Source organism: Fringilla coelebs, assembly GCF_963513975.1.
Source record: "Fringilla coelebs genome assembly, chromosome: 1".
Taxonomy (NCBI): domain Eukaryota; kingdom Metazoa; phylum Chordata; class Aves; order Passeriformes; family Fringillidae; genus Fringilla; species Fringilla coelebs.
In genome coordinates, this window is record NC_140028.1 from 66,315,112 (window position 1) to 66,337,969 (window position 22,858).

Here is a 22,858-nt window from a genome sequence, read left to right on the forward strand (position 1 = left end):
AGTGACCCCTAATATTTGCTGCAGAAATAGCTTGACTTCTAAGACATGAATGATTTAAAAACTGATTCATTTTAATTTGTATTTTTTCAGCTGGGCAATTAGTTTGTGGAAATACAGTTTGAAATGTTTTTTCCTTACCTGTTTGATGTTTATGGCTAGTCCTCCTTAAATGGTTGCCTAAAAGATGGGTTATTTTTTTACATTTCTTTCCTGGTTACTTGAATACCAGGTGGTGAATTTTCCTTTAAAAAACCTATGGTTAAATTTTCACAGTCATTTGTTTGTAATTAATGAAAATACTAGGTTTTCATGGGTGTTTTCATATATCTTTGGCACTTGTTCAAGTCCTGAAGTAAACAGATCTGGCTGGTCTTACTCAGAAAAGATATCCACAAAGTGGTTTTAAAATCATGTAGCTATTGATCTTCCCTCTCTACACAGAAAAGTAGCAGTTAATTTCAAAGAAAACAGTTACCCAGGGGTTTCTGCCACAGGTAGAAAGTTACAGGCATTGGAGATTTCTGTCACTGAGAGGAGATACAGTTGAGTGTTAGAACAGACTGTACCAACAGGGCGCTTGCAGCATCAGATTTTGTGGATTTTATGAGTCCTTCTGATTGTTTTGCTCTTTTGATTACATGCAGAGCCATAATACCACCCTTATTTGTAGTTTGCTCTGTCAGGGTGCCAGGTGTGACACTGAACACCTTCTGGATGTGCACTTTGAAAGGACTAATGAGGGTCAACACCTCTCAGTCAGGGTGTGTGCTTCTCATAGGCTTTGTTCATCAAAGCATCTTTTCCTGCAGGAAGATGTTTTGTGGCCACTAAAGAGACCCTGCTCTTCTAAAACTGTTGTGTGAGGGAAACTCCAGGCATTCTGCTGAGCTGTCAGCTTGGTGCAGCTGGAGAGGGGATTTGTTTGGTGAGGGCTGACTATGACCCTTTGTAAGCAAACGTGTATGTCCACAGTGTGTCTCCAGTGAACCGGGCAGGGGAATAAATTTAAGGGATTATAATGCTTCCATTCAGGTGGCTGAGTGTGAATGCTGACAGAAAGTAATGCTTTCCAATAAAAGGGGGGGATTTTTCCATCACTTGCCCATGCCAAGTGGAACTTATGAGATGCATTCCATCTAATTTTTTTTTTTTTTGTCTTCGGGGAGCAAATAAACAAGTCATGTCAATGGGTCGGATCCTAATCACTCTTCTGCAAGCAGTAATAATGAGAAGAAGCTGGGTACAGAATGAGTGCCTTTCAAGTAAAATGGGCAGAAAAGTTTATGTGTATGTAGCTACTGAGGATAAACAAGGCAGTGTGCAGCTATTTCACATTTAGCATGTACTCTGAAAAATCTAAATTTATGCATTGTCAGTATGAGAAAGAAAACTGAAACAGAAAAGGGGACTGACTGAGGAAGCTTTCAGAGAGAACTGTAAAAGATTATTTATCCCCCTGCTCTTTCTGGTGCTGGTATTAATCCATGGGGAAATCCTTCAATTTGGTGGATCTCCACTGGATTAGCTGCCCAGGTTGCAGATTATATGGTATAGATTTCTGATGAAAACATTGCTGTAAGAAAAAATAAACAAAGGAACAAGCCAAACAAAAAACCCCAAACCTAAACCTTTACAATGGCTTTTTTCTATTAAGTTATGTTTTGCTGAAGGGAGCCAGGCTAGGTAAATTTTTTCTTGCTTTAATATATTTGATTCTTTAAAGAATTTGTAGATTTCAGTTTGCTTTCATTTGAATTCAGAATTGACAATAAGAATATAACTCGGTGGTGTGACATACTGGATTTAGACCTTGTCTTTATGAAATAAGATATAAAATATTTCCTACCCAGAAAGCCTGTCTTTTTAATTTGTAAACTGGAACATTCCCTTCATGGATATAGATGTAAGCTATCACTTCTGTCATCAACAGAAATTAAAGAAAATATGGGTTGCATGTTAAGAGGTATATCCTTTTCTGTGGTATCCTTCTGTGCTAGCTTGAATGAGGAGAGCCACGTACAGAACTGCTGCTGTGTGTGAAGTTAAGCCTGAAAGCAAGGGTAGGCCCTGCTCTGTAACAGCAGTTACAAGCCTTAGGAGTCCTGCCCTGTAACAGCAGTTTACAAGCCTTAGGAGCTCTCACTAAAGTTGGTGGGAGTTTTTCCATTGACTGCTTTGCTAGCTGCCTCTTACTCTTGATTAATAAATGGGGAATGTTAAAACACTCTTACCCAGAAATGTAGATTCAGCCACTGTCTACTTTGACTTGTACTTCTGTGCAGAAAGGCTTTAAATACTAGTTACAGAATTCAAATTTTTAAAAAAACCCAGATTTAAACAAAATTAAATAAAATTAATTTCTGACGCTAAAGTAATTTTAAAATTTAATTCTTACAAAACGTATTCATTAAACAATAGCATGTTACATTTTTTGAGTTTCCATAAAGCAGAAAACAATATGATGATATATCTAAGGCCCAAGGTAAGCGTCTCTCAATACAAGTCCAAACTGGATTTGTGAATCTGGATAGCATTACACTGAAAAAAATGCTAAAATAAAAAAAATTTAGATGTAAATGTGCAGCTGAAAAGTTTCCTTTATGAAGTGCTACCTAAACTTGAATAGGTAACTATGCTTCTGTCTTTGAGTCTGAATCTCCTGTTAAAATTGTCATATATAAATTTTTATAAGGGTTTTTTAATATAGATCAGCTACTGACTAGAGAATCATTGTACTCATATTTATGAAAACTCATACAATCTAAATAAAAATGTGAATACAAATATAAAGCATATAAACCCCAAATTCCTTGACTATATTTTGATATTGCCAACTAGAGATAGAAATGTTTGCATCAATTGGAATTAAACTATGGAGGGAAGAAAACCTAACAATATAAGTTGCTTTTCAGCATTTAAAGCTGTTTTCAAAAGATAGATTTGTATAGAGAGAAATTGATGTATAACATATTTTAGAAGTATTTTAAACCTAGCAGTATAGAAGAAAAGCCATGTCAATGAGCTGAATTTTGGGAGTCTGTAATGAAGATGGTGTAGTATGGGAATAAGGTTGTTTGCTACTGATCTTCTGCTGAGAGCTACAAAGAGCTGGTGGCAAGGAGGAACATGGGGCTTCTTGCATGAGGGAAGGGCAGCCAGGCAGCGGCTTTGGAGAGCATCTCTCTTATCTAACTTTGGGTGTCACTGTATCCCTAAGGTAGCTGAACAAATAGTATCCTTTTACCTTCCGCAGAGCTGCCAGTGGCACTGTGGACTCAGAATTCTAATTAAACTATTAGTTTGGGCTTTTGGATTAGATAAGTTAGATAATACAACTATTCCATCTAAATATACGACTTGATTATAGAAATCTTTAAGTATAAAATTAATTACTAATTTTGTGTGTTTTAAGCGTATAAAATGAGACAGCAGGCTTGGTTAGGTTGAAAATTGACTTTCTTTGCCAGTTTTTGCTTTGAAGTGGAAAGGCGTTTTGGCTCAGCTGTTGTCGTAAAGATACAAATGTCTCCTGGCAACTTTTAGACATGATTATATACCAGCTAACAGAGGTCTCAGAGCACAAACACATACAGGACAGTGGTCAAGTTGAGGGCATTTTCAGTGCCTTCTCTCTGGACAGGTTGCATGATCTATGCCACAGTCTGTGCTCCTGGGGACATTGAGAAGACAAGGAGAAGAGGTGGCCGCTCATGGTGGGCCTTCAATGTCCTGCAAAGAAGGAGCTTGCAGCTTCCTTGCTCACCTTGCCAGCCTGGCAGCAAGGGACTGGTTCCTCAGGCTTTCTGCCATCTCACAAGTGATGGCACAGTGGTATCCATAGGTTTCATGAAACAATTACCCTCTCAGTCGTTTCTTCCAAAGAGTCCTTTGAAAAGTGGGAATTTGTAATACTATAAAATGCTCCTGCTCTTTGCAGCTGTCAGCTGTAATAGATCAAGTTATCAGTTTTCCACAGGAAGTCTTTAGTCCTGCTGCCGACGGTGACCTTATGTTTGGCTATAGATTTTTCTGGAGTGTAATAAAGGTGTACTGCATTTCACTGTAATGGGGAATGTCTTGCACAAAGACAGACAGCATTAGGAATTTTGTGTGTAATAGCCAGTGCTTCCCAATATCCATGTCAAAACACAGGATGTAGGACTGTGGGCTGCAGAAGTCATTGAGAGGTATTGCAGTTTTCTATCCCTGAGTACTCTGATTTTTTCATGGCAGTGCTGCTCTAGTTCAAGAGTTTGTGGTATTCATTTTATAAACCTTATTCTGAGGTTCTTGCAGCTTTTCTGGTCTGCATGTCAGAAGTCATTCTGGAGAAGAAAATTACCTGAACTCGTTGCTATTGCTTAATTAATTTAGTGTTCTTTACAAGGTTAGAAATAGTTCAATCAAAATGTAAGTTCTGTCCTGAAAAATTCACCTCTTTTGCAAGTACTGGAGTTACAGCAATTTTACAAGGCATTTGGAGACTCAAAATTCAATAGGTAGCTAATTTGACTCACCAAAGAATCTATTTCCTATCTAAGTAAATTAGAAATATAAGTTGGTTGTTTCTCCAGCTCCAGCAACTGAAATAGCTTAAAAAGAAGAAAAACCTCTAATTTATTGGGAGAATTATGAAAATTAATCCTAAGGCTTGATTTTTATCATGTGAAAGTCAGTTTTTGGTACTGAACTGAATAGATAATACAACAGTGTTGTGTCAGAGATTTTATTTCAGAACTGTTCTGCTATTTCTGAATTTGAATGAACTAAAACTAAATATAGTTAAAATACCAATGAGCTTTGTCTCACTCATTTATGAATTAAACATAGAGCTGTCACTATTTGTGAGCCTAAACAATCCAAAATAGTATTTATTGTTTTGTAGAATTCTGAAAATGTTTAATAGAAGTTACTCACTGGATCTGATATTCATGGTTGGATGACAGCATCCCCTTATTAAATCCCATTCCACCATTGTTGCATTCCAGCTATAGTCATTTATAGTCTTTTGGTCAAATTAAGTACTGTGGTAAGCAAGTACAATTCCAGTGGAGAACTCCAGGTGCTATTCTTATGCAAAATTTTGCTTTTTACCCGGTGTGTCTCACCTTGCATTGAGCCTGTGTGGCACAAAGAGGCTAAGTAGAAAGGACAACAGAGAAATTTCAAGAGTAAAAGAGGAGCAGACTTGATAATAGCCTTCAGCTTGCTTTTTGTTCTTGCTCTTGTTAGCTGACTCTTATGAAAAGATGTTACATATTAAGAATTTGCTCCTATCTCCACGTTTTTTAGCTCAAAATGTATTCTATGTGTACACATACATGTGAATACATAACTTGTCCTACAGCTCACAGAGCTAGAAATAGACCAAGTTGGATACTTAGTTGTTGTTGTTGATGATTTTTCTTGGAATTGCACAACCTTTTTGCAGTTGTGTTTATATCAGTGTGATAATTCCAAAATCTATCCTATATCTATCCTACAAAAATAAGCCACGTCATATAATACATAAAAAATTATGCCCACAACCACAAAGATCCAGCCTCCTTTCTAATCCACTTTCCACCATTAGTTTCCCCTAGAAACAGAGGGATAATGCTTTCCTTCTCTGTCCCTGAAGATGAAATTGAGACTTGCTTTTTCTGCTTTCCACTTTTTCTGTACCTAGGTAAATGGAAGGAAAGAAGAATAAAGGCAGAATGATATCAGGACTGAAATTCAGGGCATGATTCTGAGTGTTAGCCCTGGAGCCACCTGGGTTAAGGCTTTCAGGTTCCTTCAGTCAGGTGTCCTATATGACATACACGTGCTCCAGGCTGCAAAGCAGGTGGTGGAGGGAAAGGCTGCACGGCTCTGTGCAGGGGGAAAGGGGAGTAATTCAGTGGCCAGAGAGATCAGGTCACAGCAATGAATGAGGCAGACTGTCACCTTAATACCCAATACTGAAAAGTCTGTGATTGTTCCTTTCTTCAGCCCTAACAGGGTTTCTAAACTCTAATTGAAAATTTGGTTTCTGTGAAGATGGTCTTTAAAAATTATGTCCTGAGCTGTGAATGCTTGCAGCAACTCTTCCCTGGCAAGTCTGTTCCAGAAAGATTCTTACTAATTCTTTCAAACGGTTTCTTGGAATTTTTAAAGCCTAAATCCATGACCTGCTTTTTCATAAGAATTGCAGTGTTTTCTTTATTTCCAGAAAACATAAAATACTTACTGTTTGCATCAGTTTTCAAAAATTTAAGTTCTGAAGAAAGTCGAGTCTCATTTGCGCCTATGAATCCATCTGTTGCATCCTGTACTTCCCAGTACCATAAGTGTTTTCTTCAACTGAGAAAAGTATTCATAATATCATTTCTATAGGCCTTTTCAGGGTGGTGTTTTAGTGCAAATCATCAAAGCTATTGCAATTGTTTCTTTTCCAGTGTTTAATATTTGACTGCTGTACCCACCTCCCAGCTCTGAAACCCTTTGCCTATAGCATTTGTGTTTCAGACTGGATGAATAAAATTTTAAGGAATTTCACCACTGCCCTATATTTCAGGATTTTTAACTTGAATTTGTTCCATAGTCTTTTGTACAACTTATATTTAAATGCACTTCAATCTTCATTTTCTGCCTCTTCTAGAAAGGGAATATCCTTTTGTATAAGACATGTAAACTTTTAGTGGTACACATTGGAAACCAGAGTTCATAGATTCTAAATGCTGGTCTTTATCTTGGAATTCAACAGATCAAATGCCAGCTGCTTGGAAAACATTTCTGATCAGTAACATGTATCTTCTGGTTCAATTATTTTTTTGCTCTGCTCCATTCACTGAAGCTGATGTCTCTCAGATGTTTGTTACATTTTCTATTTATTTTGGAAGGAGTTTTATAAAGTTAATTCAGAGACAGTCCATCAGGTGAAAAAGGTGAGAAAGGTGACTGAATTGAAGCTGTTCTTCAACCTCTGAAAAGATTCATCTTGCACAGTGCAAAACTGTAGCAGATGTACAACCTAGCATGAGTACCACGAGCTGTGTTAGATGGTGTTCTCAGAAGGTAGTTTAGAGCCAGCAAGGTGCTGTCAAGACATCAAAGAATGGGTAGCACAGACATGCCTCCAGAGACCAGATTGCTTTTCATAATCTGGCTCATTTGCAAACATCAGATTTCTTCTGGTTTGGGCTACCTTTATGGGCTACAGAGATTACAGCCTTATGTGCATAAGTCCCATGGAAGTGTGTGGCTGCTTCTTGCTGCCTTCTGTTTCTGTTGTTAATAACACAAACAAGGAGCAAAGCTGTTTGCTAAGGTTTCCCTGTTGAATACTGTGACCCTTAATTTGGATGTCCACTATTTAAGTAGATTATCTTAACTGAAACATATTCTGTTTTCTCTAAATATTTTGTAAACTGAAAACCCTCATAGTTTGCAAATAAAACTGGTCTCTCTGAAGAACAGTGTAATTTTAATTATATGCAGGCATGATTCTGATCCCACTGAGGGGCCAGACTGGCCATTCTATTTGGAGCCAAGCAAATTGGCTTCTTAAGAACACAGCCACGTTCACTTCAACACTGAAAAGAGTCTCTTGTGGGCAGAATGATTCAGGTACCCTTGTTGAAGTTTATTGTACTGTTTGGCAAAACTTGTCTACTTCTATTCATATCTGATGTCAGAGTAGAACTTATGGTGAGGAAAGCCAAAATATATTACACAGCAATAAAAGACAAAAATCAGAAAATAAATGGATATTTTTCTCTTTATTTTTCAGAATATTGCAACACTTTCACACTACTGCTGAGGATTACACCATCATTTTCACATCTGGATGCACAGCTGCCCTTAAACTGATAGCAGAATCATTCCCTTGGATACCTGAAGGCACAAAGCAGCCCAGCAGTCGATTTTGTTACCTAACTGACAGCCATACATCTGTGGTTGGTATGAGAGGCATAACTGCTTCAATGAATGTCTTGTCTGTTCCAGTAAAACCAAAGGAAATTTTGTTAGCAAAAAGCAGGCTACCAGCTGAAGAACAAAACTGCACAACACCTCACCTATTCTCTTACCCAGCTCAGAGCAATTTTTCTGGTACCAAATATCCCCTTTCATGGATACAGGGCATAAAATCTGGAAGACTCTGCCCCATCAAACTACCAGGGAAGTGGTTTGTTCTACTAGATGCAGCCTCGTACGTGAGCAGTTCTCCATTAGACCTGGGAGTTCACCAAGCTGATTTTATCCCCATCTCATTCTATAAAATCTTTGGATTCCCAACTGGTTTAGGAGCATTATTGGTAAACAACAGGATTGCTCCCCTCTTGAGAAAAACGTATTTTGGAGGTGGAACTGCAGCTGCCTACCTCGCAGAAGAGGATTTTTATTCCCCCAGGAAATCCATAGCAGAAAGGTAAGGATTTGTTTAACAAAACAAATTTTTTGTTTTGATTTTTTGCTGATACTATTTGCATCAGACAAATATCTCAGGCTTGGCATATGCACTGGGCTGTGATGCATGTTCTTTTTATGCAGTTGGATAGGTATCTCACATCTGACTCAGTTTGTCTTATTATTCTTTTTTCCTAGCTAAAGAGCATCATCTGAAATATCTACCTTCCTTTCCTGATATAGTTTGCCAAAACTGCTAAAAATATAAGGCTTCATTCTGTGACATTTAAGGCTTCATTCAATGACATAAAGGTCAATCCATGCATTTTTTAATTTGTATTTAAGGTGTCTCAGTGGAAACTTGATTTGTTTTTGAAACTCCTCACCCAAAGCAGCCAGAGCAAGGTTGATCACACAGTGTAACTACCCTCAGTGAAATTGCAAAGTTAGTTCTATGTATTTCACTGGAAATGTGCAATGCTTTACCTTCAAGACAAGCTTTATCAGAATAACAAGTTCAGTAAAATACATTACCTACAACAAATACTAGTGGTGCTCTTATTCCTCGGCTGAGGTTGTGAAGTAGCTCTGAGGCTCTCCTACAGAAAATAGGGAGCACCTAAAGGAGGTCAAACATACACACATAAGAAAATGCAGGCCAATAAGGTAAGCTTCACCAGTTCCTGAACACACTCAAGTGCCACTCTTAGTGATGCTTGGTCTCTCTGCCCCTCTCCTTCATGTCAGCAACAACTTGCACTTAAGGGTCTTTCTTCCTGTCTCACATCTGCACAAAGGAAATGCTAGAGATCAGCATTTCATCACAGGATCATAGAACAGTTTGTGTTGGAAGGGACCTTGAAGATGGTCTAGTTCCATGCCCCCTGCTGTGGGCCCGTACACCTTCCACTAGACCAGATTACTCAGAGGCCCCTCCAGCCTGGCCTTGAACACTTGCAGGGATGAGGCATCGAGGAACTTTTCTGAGCAACCTTTTCCACTGCCTCACTACTCTCACAGTACAAAAATTCTTCCTCATATCTAATCTAAACCTTCCCCCTTTCTGTTGGAATTCCCTTTGTCCTGTCAGTATGCACCTTGTAAAAAGTCTCTCTCCAGATCTCTTGTAGGCCTCCTTCAGGTAAGGGAGACTGCTCTAAGGTCTTCCCTGAACCTTCTCTTTTCCATGCTGAACAACCCCAGCTCTCTCAGCCTGTCTTTGTAAGAGAGGTACTCCAGTCCTCTGAGCATTTTTATGATTCTCTTCTGGACTCACTCAAACAGATCCATTTCCTTCCTATGTTGGATGCAGCACTCCAGGAGAGGTCTCATGAGAGCAGAGCAGAGGGGCAGTATCCCCTCCTCCCTGCTGGCCACACTGCTTTGGATGAATTCCAGGATATGGTTGGCTTTCTGGGCTGCCAGCACACTCACTGCTGGGTCATGTGGAGCTTCTCATCAATCAACACATCCAAATCCTTCTCCCCAGAGCTGATGTCAGTTTATTCTCCACCCAGCCTGTATTTGTGTTTGGGATTGCCCTGACCCATGTGCAGGACCTTTTACATGGCTTTGTTGAGATTTATGACATTCACACAGGTCCACCTCTCAAGCCTGCCAAGGGCCCTCTGGCATCCCTTCCCTCCAGTGTGTCAACTGCATCACGCAGCTTGGTGACATTGACAAACTTGCTGAGGCACTCAATTCCACTGCCTACGTCGCTGACAAAGATGGTGAACAGTGCCAGTTCCCACATCAACCCCTGAGGAACACCTCCCCTTACTGGTCTCCACTTGGACATCGAGCTGTTGGTGGAAGCTCTTTTCATGTCATCATCTAGCCAACTCATCCACTAAGTGGTCCATCTGTCAGACCCATGCCTGTTCAGTTTAGGAGCAAGGGCATCATGCAAGACAGTGCCAAGTGCTTTCCACAAGTCCAGGTAGATGATGTCACTTGCTTGTCCCTTATCCACCAATGCTGTAGTGCCATTGTAATAGGCCTCCAAATATGTCTGGCATGGTTTGCCCTTGGTGAAACCATGTTGGCTGGCAAAAATCACCTCCGTATTTAACATGGGCCTTGGCATAATTTCCAGTATGATTGCTTCATGTTCTGGCTGGGCAGTAAGGTGAAACTAGCCAATACCTGTAGCCCCCCAGGTATTCCTTTCCTCCCTTTTTAAAAGCGGGGGTTCCAGTCAGTGGGAACTTCCCCTGGTCGCCATGACTTCTCAAATACAATGGAAAGTGGCTTAGCCACTTCATCCACCAGTTCCTTCTGGACCCACAGTTGCATCTCATGAGATGCCATGGATTTGGTCACCTTCAGGTTCCTTGGATGGTCTCAAACCTGTTCTTTCCTACAGTTTTCCTCATTTCTCCAGTTCTTGCCTTTTCCTTCTGTGACTTGGGCAGTGTGGTTGGAGCATTTGCTGGTCAAGAAAGAGGCAAAAAAGTTATTGAATTAAAGCCTTCTCCATATCCTGGGTAACCAGGTATCCTGATCACTTCTGGAGAGAGCCCACATTTTCCCTAGTCTTCCTTTTTACTACTAATGTACAGTTTTTCTTGTTTCCTTTGATGTCCCTGTCCAAATTTAATTCTCTCAGGGCTCTACCTTTCCTAGCCTGATGTCTAGTGGCTCAGACAACCCCTCTGTATTCCTCCCAGGTTACCTGCTTTTGCTTCCACCCCCTGCAGGCTTCCTTTCTGTTTTGGTTTGTTCAGAGGCTCCTTGTTATCCGTGCAGACCTCCTGGCATTTTTGCCTGACTTCCTTTTTATTAAGATGCATCATTCCTAAGCTTGGAATAGATGACCCTTGAATCTTAACCAGCTGTCTTGCCTCACTCTTCCTTCCAGGGCTTTAGCCCACAGTATTCTAACAAATATGAAATACATATTGATAAATAGATATATATAAAATTATAGCCCTTGGGAAAGGCTAGAAGTGAAAAGGGGAAATGGTAAAAAGAGCCCTTCATTCCTTTCAATTGTTTATGGACATGTATTCAGAAGCATGGCACCCTGCATCTCTCATGATGTGAATATCTGACCTTTCACTATATGCAAAATGATGCTTCATGTGTTTGCACCTCTTCTGGTGAATGCTGCTGGGGGGTTCTGGTTCTGGACTGGTAAATGCAGAGCTGGCTGCATTCACCTGGCTCTTGCCAGATGAGACCATGCATTATTTCTGAATTGGATGTTGGTACAGTGAATGCCCAGTTAATCTTTTAATATAGAAATAAAAAGAACAGGGAAACATTGTCATTCGGACCTCTGTTTCTGATTTTTCAAACTAAAAAGGCTTTGAAGTACAGCTCTCACTGAAATTCAGGATAACAGAGCATAGAAATCATGGGATCCCAGGGTGCTCCTGCATCATCTGCGAGCCAAGGATAAAACTCCCTTTAATTTCACCTGGGCAGGCTCTAGTTTCCAAGCGGCTTTTCTAGAGGTAATTGATACATGACTCCTGAGATTGCATAGCAGATGAAAATATCTGATATGTGTTTTAGATCTCAGTTCTGCTTTTATACTTTCTTTAATTAGGAAGGGAAAGGTATATGGGCACCTGGAGGGGTACTCTATTTCTGGTATCTTTTTCAAGAGTTTTCAGAAGTTGATTAATTATAAACCTTTCATGCATCTGAGGCTCCCACTGTTTCAAGGGCTTTTTTACTGAGTTCAGAAGAAGGGCCTGCTTTAACTGTCTTCTACTACAGAGTTAGAAACAAAGGAAATTGACTTCTAAGGCTGGGTACACAATGTGTAATCTTGGTATGAGGGATTAAAGCTAAAATAATCAAAACTGACAGCTGGATACTAGTTTCCATTAAACACCAAAGTGTCATGCAGACAGTCTAAGTCATTATTCATAGGTCAATATTTATACTTGGCATCATCTGATCCTTTGGTTGTTATTTGAAAAGCCAATATTTAAAAGTTCATGTTTAGGGCATTACTGATGTGGTCCATAATTTCTCATGAACTGTGGAGACTTAAAGTTCTGCCTGGAGAAGCTTGACGTTTTCAAACGTAGGTCAGGAACGAGGAGAACTTTCATGAAGAGTAAAAACAATGTGTTGCATTGACACTCTCAATCAATGTGTTTCAAGCTATATCACCTTTTTTTTTTTTCTTTCAGCTGCTATAGGTTTTGCTTTGTTGTGTTTTCCCAATAATGAAATACAGGCAGAGCAGTTAGGAATAGAACTACTACGCTTCAAATGAAATGCCAGGTCACCACAGCCAGAGTTAATACAATTACCTTACTTGTCAGCCACATTACCATTTCTTTGCTAGTGGCTGAAACACTTGGGTCATTATTTGTCACATTAACAACAGCTCTACTCAGGTTTTATCCCTGCCATATTGCAGTAAGGAACCTCTGTCCTTGTAGGCATCCAAACCCAACTGGTGAAAGCCCTGAGCAACCTGCTCTAGCTGGACATGCTCTATGCCGGAGGTTGGATTTGAGATTCCCAGGGGTCCTTCCAGCCTCTGTGCTTTTGTGATTGATTTTGTGCACCGTTCTGCATTGTCTCTTCAGACATGACTTTGTAATTCCAAAAGGGTTTTTTTTAATTGCCTTCTTTTTTAAAAATGCTTTTTTACAGTGTTTCAATAATTTGGCTTGAATATACTAAAACATGTCATTTCATGTGGTAACTCATAAAGAAATGTGAACTCTAGCAAATGTCATTGGAAAAGGGGATTTGAATATATGTGTCTGAGTGCCACTAGCAGAAGGTATTCCCCCTTTTTTACAGTGTTTCAATAATTTGGCTTGAATATACTAAAACATGTCATTTCATGTGGTAACTCATAAAGAAATGTGAACTCTAGCAAATGTCATTGGAAAAGGGGATTTGAATATATGTGTCTGAGTGCCACTAGCAGAAGGTATTCCCCATTCACACATAATCCAAGAACGGAGTACTAAGAAAATAGCTTTTTCAAAGTCAAGGTGAAACTCAAGTGGAAACATGTAACAGGGTACGCTTTATCCATCTTTCCTTCCCAGGACTGTCAAAATGGTTGCCATTTTTCTTAATAGATACAGCTTTTGCTAGTGTTCTTCATACTTTATTTTGTTGTTCCTGCTATATAAATTAATGTACTGCAGTCTCTTTTGCATTTCTTTAATACTCTTAAATCACTTCCATGTTTTCCCATTTCATGTCAGTAGCCAATCTTCCCATCTCAACTTTTAAAATCATGTTTATTGTATTTTCATCCTTGTATTAAACAGCTTGACAAATTACTATTCTCATTCACAAATCTAGCCTCATTTCCCATGTTTTTTTTTTCTCCACAGCATGAGATAATAAAATAATATGATTATGGATAGCAAGAATTCAGCGATAAAATATTCATCATCTGCCCTATTTTTCTTTTGTATCTGGGAGTGCTATTCAGAATCTGATCGTCCTGGAATTTATGACTAAGGGAAAAGGAGCTATTGTGTTATCTGTAAATTGGGTATCTGCATCTTAGTCCAGCAATGTGAATATCTAGAGCATTAGGTGTTGTATGTTGTTCATTTCCAAATGCATTTTCAAAAGCTTTGGAAATCCAGATGACATGACTTGTCCCTGACAAGTTTTAGTGACTCTTGCCTCTGCTGCTTGAATAATTTAACAATCCCAAAGCAGCACCCACACTTTTGTAGTCTATTATGCATTGCACTTAGCCACAGCAGCTTTCTTTATTCTTGATGCTGTGGCTAGAGATCTCTGGGACAACTCTGTGCATACTTATGCAGTGTATACTGACATGGTTTGGGTCCTCAGTCACATTCTGGGATTGTGTGCGCTGAGGGGAAGGGAAGGAAGCAAGGAATGGAAAATAGAGGCAAAAAGCTAGGGATGAAAACTAGGGTCCCAAGAGCTGGAGCTGAGAAAAAATCCTGAGGCTGGGTAGTGGGTATGCAGCAGCTTGAGAATCCTTTGGCAAATAAAGCTGATCTGCCTGAAGCAGTCTCTTTAGCGCGATTGTTTCTGTCAGCCTAGAAAGAAAGAATATACTGACAGGTGCTGGCTTATTCCACTGAAGCTCTTCATTGTGCTGAGAAATCATCTAGGGCCTGGACTGTGCTGAGAAGAGCACAGTGTTTATGTGCAAGCTCACCTTGTAGTCTGGCACATGCTCATTGGCTCCACACATTACTTTCCCATGGTTACTTTAATGTGGTAAGTGGACTGAAGTATCACCCTGGCAAAAACATATTTTGTTTAAGCATTTTGCTGTGCTGCTTCTGCATTTTGATGTTTAGAGATTTCCAGCCAGGGCCACTTATGGAAGAATTTCCAGGGCCACTTAGGGGAGAATTTCCTGAACAAGCACCCTTTTAGATAGCAATGATGGATTTCAGATTGGGTACTTCAGAAGTGATAGGATCTTCATCTAATTTCTAATGGGTGTTTGCATTATGAGAATGGCTTCTGCACCTGGCAGACCTGTTGCAGCTCCTCACAGGGACTTGTAAGCCTAAACAGGGATCAAGGCAGTGAACAAGTCTCTTCCTTCCTCTCAGCTCCCAGTGCCACCCTGTCCTGCAGAGATAAGAGGTCAGAGGTCATTGAGAAGAATTACATAGGACTGTCACTCAGCTGCTCCCTGTGTCTGAAAGGCAAAGTCCTTTCCTTTAACTGATGAAACTTAATTCTGACAACTTTTATAACTGTTTTTCAAGACAAGAGCTGTGGAACAATAAAAGGGTAACTGTAAGAATATTCAACTAACCAGTTACTCTTTCCCTTCTTTGCTGAAATGTTAAGTACCTGCTGACAAGCTTCATGCAGTCTGTTTTGTTGCCTCTCAGGACATCTAAGGTGGCAGCTGACATTTGCTGTGTTTTTCTGCCAGTCATCACTGCAGCCAGCCAAGTTCTTCAGTATTTGATGCAAAGGGAAGTTTTGCTCATTTTTTGGACTCCAAGTCCCACCATTAAGAAGGCATCCGTGTATCATTTTGCAGTCTAATCCTCCGGGTGATTTTTTTTTCAGTACTGAAGTTGTTTCATTCCCCAGCATAGTCAGAATAAACTGAAAATTGTATATCAGCGACGCAAATGCTATCCTGAGGGGATCACTTTTGATCTTGATTCACCATGGGATTCACCTTAAATTGCTGAATCTGGGATAAAATGAAAGCAGTGCACCTGATAAATGCTTGTAGAGCACAACCAGTCTCTTGAAAATATGTTTGTTAACTTGGATTAGTGGCTAGTCACCTAAACAGAAGCAATAATATTGGTAAAACTTTGAAGAGGCAATACAGTTGACAGAGGTGGCTTCTGTTAGACAGCCAGCCCTACCTCTATTAATTTTCACACTCTCGGAGTGTCCAAATATCAGGGTGCAATCTACAGTATGGAAATAAATACAGTAGGAGGTGTTTTCCTCAGGCAGGGGAAGTAGTGGCTCTTGCATGCTTTTTAGAAAGGTTCAGCATAATGAAATCATTAAAATCCAGAAATAGAAAGAATTTTTTAATTGTACCATGGATTCTCTTACTTGGTAGTAGGCTGATCCTACTAGCCATATTTCATCTTTTGTTTTCCGAGTGCCATTGAAAGCCAGTAGAAATCATGGGTCCAGTATAGCCTGCACAGAGAGGCACATGTAAATCACAGCAAGCACCAATCTTTGTTGTTGGGAAACTCCATCCCTCTGTATGAATAGAACCAAATTACTGATTTATGAAATAAACCTTACAAACTGCTAGAGAGCTGCAGCACATTCATTTTTTAAAAAGAAAAATGTGGTGCTCATTGTGAAATGCATTTTCCTTAAAATATAAAGACTTTTGAGATGATAGCAAGGAAGAAGGGAATTGTGGTTTATATCAGAATTTGATTTTGCCTTTGATCAAATACAGTAAAAATTTTGCTTGAACCAGGATGTGTCTTTGAAGTCATTGTGGCTAACAAGGCGACATAACATAGTTTTACCCTATGGAGTTCTTGTGCTCCAATTTAGAATCAAACTTTTCCTCTAATACTTCTCTAAAAGGCTTTGTAAATTTCTAGAACCAGCTATTGTGACTTTACAGAATTGGTTTTCTGCTCATAAGTTTATGGCACATTTTTAATTATGCTTTGTAGATTTTACATTTGTGATTAATTAGCCTGTTTGATATATGAGTATATATAACGATAACTTGTTTGGCACAAAAAATCACATTTTTTTCTTTGCCATTTGCACTGTGTACTTAAAATGTCATGATACTGGATGTAAAAGGGTGAGATTGGATTTTGACCCAGACAGTATTTACAATATACAAGTCGTATTTAATTAATGTTAAGGGATTGATTTACTTCAAAGTGCAGGAATTAAAGCTTTTTCTCTCTCTTTTTACCTCAGGCAGTTCTTAGTAACAGGAATTGCTGTAAATACTCCACGGTATAGTATATAATTAGTATAATGCTCTTTATTTGACTCCTGAAGTCTCAGAGACAAAAACATGAGCTAAGGCAGACATATGGAAGAGCTGTAACTGCTATCAGGGGGTCAATTTAGATATTTAACATTATTTTAACCTAGTTTTTATGTGCTCTGAATCCTCTGGCATCTGTGTGTGCACTTAAATACTTTCCAAGGCAATGCTGAAATTGTTCTGAATTGGCTGCTGAAACTTTTTTGGCTTCTTTGGAGTGAGTTCAGTCTCATTTTACATGGTGCAGCCTGAGAAGTGTAGAAAGCACTAGGTTTGGGCAGCAGCATGTGCCTGCCAGCAGGCCTGGTCCTGCACAGAGAATGTCCCTGGACCTCTTCAGAACCTCCCAAACAGGAAGGAATCCTTCTCACATCTTCCCTCCTATCCCAGGAAAGCCATTACTGCTTTCTCTGACTTTTTGAGGAGAGCAGGGAAGGAAGGATGGTTTTCATGTGTGTGTGTGTGCATGTGCATGTTTCCATGTTCCTTCCTAAGGAGGAAGGTCATCAGGGCAAGAAATGACTGTGAGAAGGTGTTTATATTTTCTATTTTGCAACTTTATAAAACATGAGATAATGTGGGCAGGAGAAAGGTGTGAGCTAATAGAAATAAGAACAAGCAGAATGGAGATGGCAAAAATGGAGGAAAAGTTGAAGCAATGTGTCTGTAAGGGTGCCAGCCCCAAACCCCAGATACGGTGATATGAGGTTGCTGCTGCAAGGGTAGCAGCTCTGCATGGGGAGAGGCAAATCTGCCCTGGGAGCTGACCCATCCACATGAGGGAGCTCCTTCAGGCAGGATGGGGAGGGCTTGGGATGTTAGGAGCAGATGGGGAAAGCCAAGAAATGCGGCTCAATGTTTCTGTCTCCTCATGCGTCTCTGACCCACAGATAAGTGGCGTTGGCCTGTTGGAAGCTGTCATGAGCTTTGGATGAGGGCCTTTTCCTTCAGCATGTTCCAAAGCTCCTGCCATGTCTTCTGCACGGATACTGCCATCATGGGCTTCCAAGAAGCCATTGTAATCTGTGGTTTCCCAGATTTTCTGGTTTGATGAGTAAATGAGTCCAAACTGCAGGATCCCACTGTGCGTGGCTGCCGTGCCACCCAGTCCTTCTGCCAGCTGGGTGGACTTTGCACTGCAGAATAGGATGCCCGGATCCACATGAGGATTCAAGACTCATACCCATGCATGCTCACAGCTGTGAAGATATAGTTTCATTTCCCACTCGTGGATGAGAGCTGAATGCTACATGGCCCTCTCAGTGTCCAGGTAGGGCAAAGTAACCAAGACTGTGAGCCCCACACCAATCCATTTGCTAGGTCTGATGGTGAGCTGGTGCCTTTGCAAGTGCAGCTCTGTGGGAGACCAGGGGTGCCTCTCCAGAGACACACACCCCAGGAGCAAGGTTGTCTGGCTGCACAAACCCTGCACTTAGAACCTTCTTGGTTTCAACAGTTGTGTCATTTTTCAGTTGAAACAACTCTTAGACTTAGGAGGTAGTACTGTGTTGGGTTTTAAAAAGAGTAATGCACAGCAGTGAAAATTGTGGGGAGGGGAATCTGTTTTCCAATTCAGAAAAGGATTGAAGCATATTTATTTCAGTCAGTCTCTGGTTCAAAAACTTCTTGGGCTTTAGCAAAGGCGTCAGCTTGGACTTGAAGTCAAAAAAGTTTATGCTAATTGCATTGTTGTATTTCTGTATCGATCCTTTTGGAAGCAAAACTTTTAGGAAATACTTATATTCTCCCTTCTCACAGCAGTTCCTGCCTCCATGCTACCTGTACGGATTTCGTTTATTCTTCTTTGTGGACAGTGAGCAGAGGAAGGCATGGCAATTAAAATCACTGTCTGAATGCTATCCAAATTTAGTTTTTCCAAAATGGGATGGGACAAGTTAGTTTCCTTTGACATTTTGTCCTCAATGGAAATAATCATTCCATAATAAAGAAATATATTCCTCTAATAGAAACTGCTGCTAAGATTATGTCAGGAAATGCCTGACCATGAATGACGAAACATTTCCTCTATTACAATGTACTAATACATTGTAATGTCGTGAATTGCTGTTAATCATTCTTGCTTACTTTTCTTTGCCCATTTCTTGCTTGCCCAGCAGGAAGGGACTAAGAATCAGTGGGTTTCAGCATGATATGCATGGATCCCTTGAGATCCATGAACTTACTGTAAAGGCTCCACCAAGGAGGCTGAGACACCTCCATGTGGCATATCATGTGGCAATTTCAGATTTGACCTTTTGAAAGAGATCTTCACCTTCACTGAATTTTTTTTCACTTCACTGAATTTTTTTCCTAATTTGGTGACTTTCTTCCACTCAGAATCATGCTTCTAAAATCTTTTTGGAATGGTATTCATAATCAGACTTGTTGTCAGTATCAGCAGAGATGTCTTATCATTTAAGAAAAGGATATGTTTTTCTAGTGTAAATGACATCAGAATGCAAGAGAGCAAGCTGAAATGCTATAAAGATTTGTCCATTTATAGCAGAAAACCTACAGAACTATCTTAAATTTAGTGACTCAGAGTATATGGCTTCTTATTTGATACCCATATTATTTTGTATTTTATTTATAGCTAAGCTACGGGGAGCTACTTTTTTTAAAAAGCTTAGTGTTCACTACCCTCCTAGTGGCAAAAAAGAGATATGTAGAAACAGAGTAGTTTACTTGTTTAGATGACACCACTCAACCTAATATTTGAAGATAACAAGTACAAGCACGGGTTTGGTCTAGATTCTTTTTTTTCATCTTCTTACTAGTCAAATATATGCAAGAATGCATCTGGCAGTTGTGCTCTTGGGAACCCGCGAAAGAAACATCTACAGGCTCCTCAAACAGATTTAATTTAGAAGAAAAAGGAAAATATTGATGCTCTTGAGAAAAAGGGGTTTTACAGTCTTCCTTAACTTTCACATATAAGCAACGGTTTCCAAAAATGGAAATATGCAGATTTGATTAAACACTTGGCTGTCACATTTGTGTCTGTTCATGTTCAATTAAAAAATTCAGAGGGATTCTCTAGCATTATAATAATCTACTTTTTTAATATCTATGCATTTATATTATCAAGTAACATCTGCTATGGCTTAATAACTGTGTCAAATGATTGTAACAGCTTTATTTTTAGTGAATTAAATGATAAAAAGTTTTAGAGTTACAGCAGGGAAAGTATTTATGCTGAAAGGATTGTATCTCCTATTTCATACTTTATGGCAGACATATTACCATTATGTTTTCAGTTCTACTCTGAAGTGGCCCTTTCTTTTTTTTTTAATTGTTGCTGATGCCAACAGTCTTAAGTTCAGCAATATAGCTTGGATGGATTTTCTCTGTAACATTCACTTCTAAAAAGTGGTTAGTATGAATCTAACTCTTCTTATCACTCATTTTGGCTTTATATTAGAAGTGTCTTGATTGATCTTAAGTTAGCTACACTAATATATGACCAGTTTTGGTGTGATGATTTTGGCAATGACAGATCTGGCAAAGTCTGTCCTCTTAAGCAAATCAATAAATTAATGCCAAGTAACAGGAACCCAGTTAACTCTTCCTAGAAAATAAAGTATATTTTTTGAGTTTCTGCTGTCAGTATATGAATGAAGGCAACTACTTTTAAGTTTCCATCAGTATTAAAAAAGGATGTTGTTCATATCATCCCATATTTAGGTTTTTTATCATGATGGGTTAGTTTAGAAGGACAGTTTCAAAATAAATAGCCATTGTTAGCCCTAGATTTATGACTTTGTCTTAAGAAAGATAAATTATAAAACCTTGCATGAGCTTTTATCCAATTAACTAAAGCATATGTTAGAAATCACAATCACAGAATATGCTGAGTTGAAAGTGACCCACAAGAATCATAAGTCCATCTCCTGGCCCTGACATGTGTTCTTGAGACCATTGTTCAAATGCTTCTTGAACTCAGGCGGCCTTGGTGCTGTGACCTCTTCCCTGTTCCAGTGCCCAGCCACCCTCTGGGTGAAGAACTTTTTCCTAATATCCAACCTAAATGTCTCAAGACACAACTTCAGGCCATTCCTTCAGGTTCTGTCACTGGTCACCACAGAGAAGAGATCAGTGCCTGCCCCTCCTCTTCCCCTCATGAGGAATTTGTAATTGTGATGGGATCTCTCCTCAGTCTCTTCCCGGCTGAACAGACCAAGTGACCTCAGCTGCTCCTCATTTGGCTTCCCTTCAAGGCCCTTCACCATCTTCATTGCCATCCCTTGGACAGTCTCAAAAAGCTTAATATCTTTTTAATATTTTTTGCCCAAAACTGCACACAGAATTCAGTGTGAGGCCACCCCAGCTCAGAGCAGAGTGGGACAATCCCCTCCCTTCCCCGGTGATGCTGTGCCTGATGCCCCCAGGACGTGCTTGGCCCTCCTGGCTGCCAGGGCACGGCTGGCTCATGGTCAATTTGCCATTGATCAGGACCCCCAGGTGCTTTTCCATGGCACTGCTTCCCAGCATCTCCTCCCCCGGTCTGTCCATGCATCCAGAGTTGTCCTGTGTCCAGTGTAGAATCTAGCACCTTCCTGGATTTTTGAACTTCATACAGTTGGTGAAGTTCATACACCACAGACCTCTGATTTGCTGAGATCTCTCTGCAAGACCTCCTTGCCTTCATGGGAGTCAACAGTTCCTTCCAATTTTGTGTCATCTGTCAACTTGCTTGGTATCCCTTCCAGTCCTTTGTCCAAGTCATTTATTAAGATACTGAAGAGCGCAGGGTCTAAAACAGAGCCCTGCACAACCCATCTTTCGCTGCCAAATACCAATATGTAAACACCAAGTTATCTCTATTCATTTTAATAATTTCAAAATTTTAATAATAAACATTTGTAACATTTTTCTAGTATAATTCAAATCATCTCTCTGTGTGGCAAAAATCTTTCAAAATAAGGTCTTACATATCACATACTTTAGTATGGCTCTTTGCTAGGACAGTACATGTAGCCCCAGAAAGGTTGTGCTCTGTTGTGCTAAAAGCCCAGGAAGAGCCTTTGCTGGCATTCAAAAACATGACACAGTAAATGTGAATAGCATAAGCTGTATGGGAGGAGGGACAGAACTGCTGTGTGGAGGCCTGTTGACCCAATTCAACAGGAGAGCTCTGGTTACATTCCTTATGCCAAATTTAGTCAATTTTAATCAAGTGAATAGATTTTTTTAAAGTACATGGATCTCACCAATTTTCTATCTAGACATTTCTAGATGATTTTCCTAGGCAAATTGCTGCAGAATTGGTGATGAACAGAAATATCACCTCTCTAACTGTTCATAGGAATAGTACTCCTGGCATTTAATGTGATGTTTAAATTCAAACAAAAATAAGCAGGACCATGATTTTTCTGAAGAATTTGTCATTTTATGTATATGAGTATATATATATCTAAGGGCATACATAACCCGAAACTATAGTAGACTCACCAGTAGACAAATAACCATGGAAACTCCAAACTTTGACTTCATGTAAGTGTACCTTCTACATGTAGCAAATTCATGCAGCTGTAACTCTTCTTGTTCCCTGATACCAGCTGGTGGGATTTACAAAGAGTTTTACACACAGAAGTGCAAGGTGCAATTTTAAATTTTCGCAGGGCCTAGATGCTGTGGTGCTGCTAAGCAAAACTTGGTGAGGGACATGGCATGCAAAATGTTTTAAACAATAAGATATAATGAAGCCTAATTTAGCTTAATAACAGGATTTCATTTTCAAGAAGGTTGAGTTCCTTTGTCATTTACTTGTTTGTAGTCTTTATCTTGTGCTGCTTTTGTAAGTCCACAGCAGAGCACAGTTAAACATTAAGAATGAAAATGCTGTAAAATTTTACCTTCAGCCAAAATTTTACCTTCAGCCATGTGTGAAGACATATGAATGTGTTCAGCTTCTATAAAAAATGTTAATCAAATTGTACTATTCTTCTCTTGGTAAAGGAGAATAGTCTTCAAAATTGTTTGTGTGCCAGTTTGCAGCAGACATCCTATATATTTTCTGTAAAGAAATTTTGATTAAGAAAG

The 22,858-nt window shown here is 39.6% G+C and overlaps 1 protein-coding gene across 1 annotated transcript in view; it reads left to right on the top strand.

The window, feature by feature from the left end:
• The window catches only part of MOCOS (molybdenum cofactor sulfurase), a 208,182-nt gene that overhangs the window by 75,100 nt on the left and 110,224 nt on the right, over positions 1-22,858 (top strand). The window contains exon 4 of the mRNA XM_084210992.1: positions 7,754-8,392. Coding sequence (XP_084067118.1) covers positions 7,754-8,392 — 639 coding nt within the window. The remainder of the gene's footprint in view (positions 1-7,753; positions 8,393-22,858) is intronic.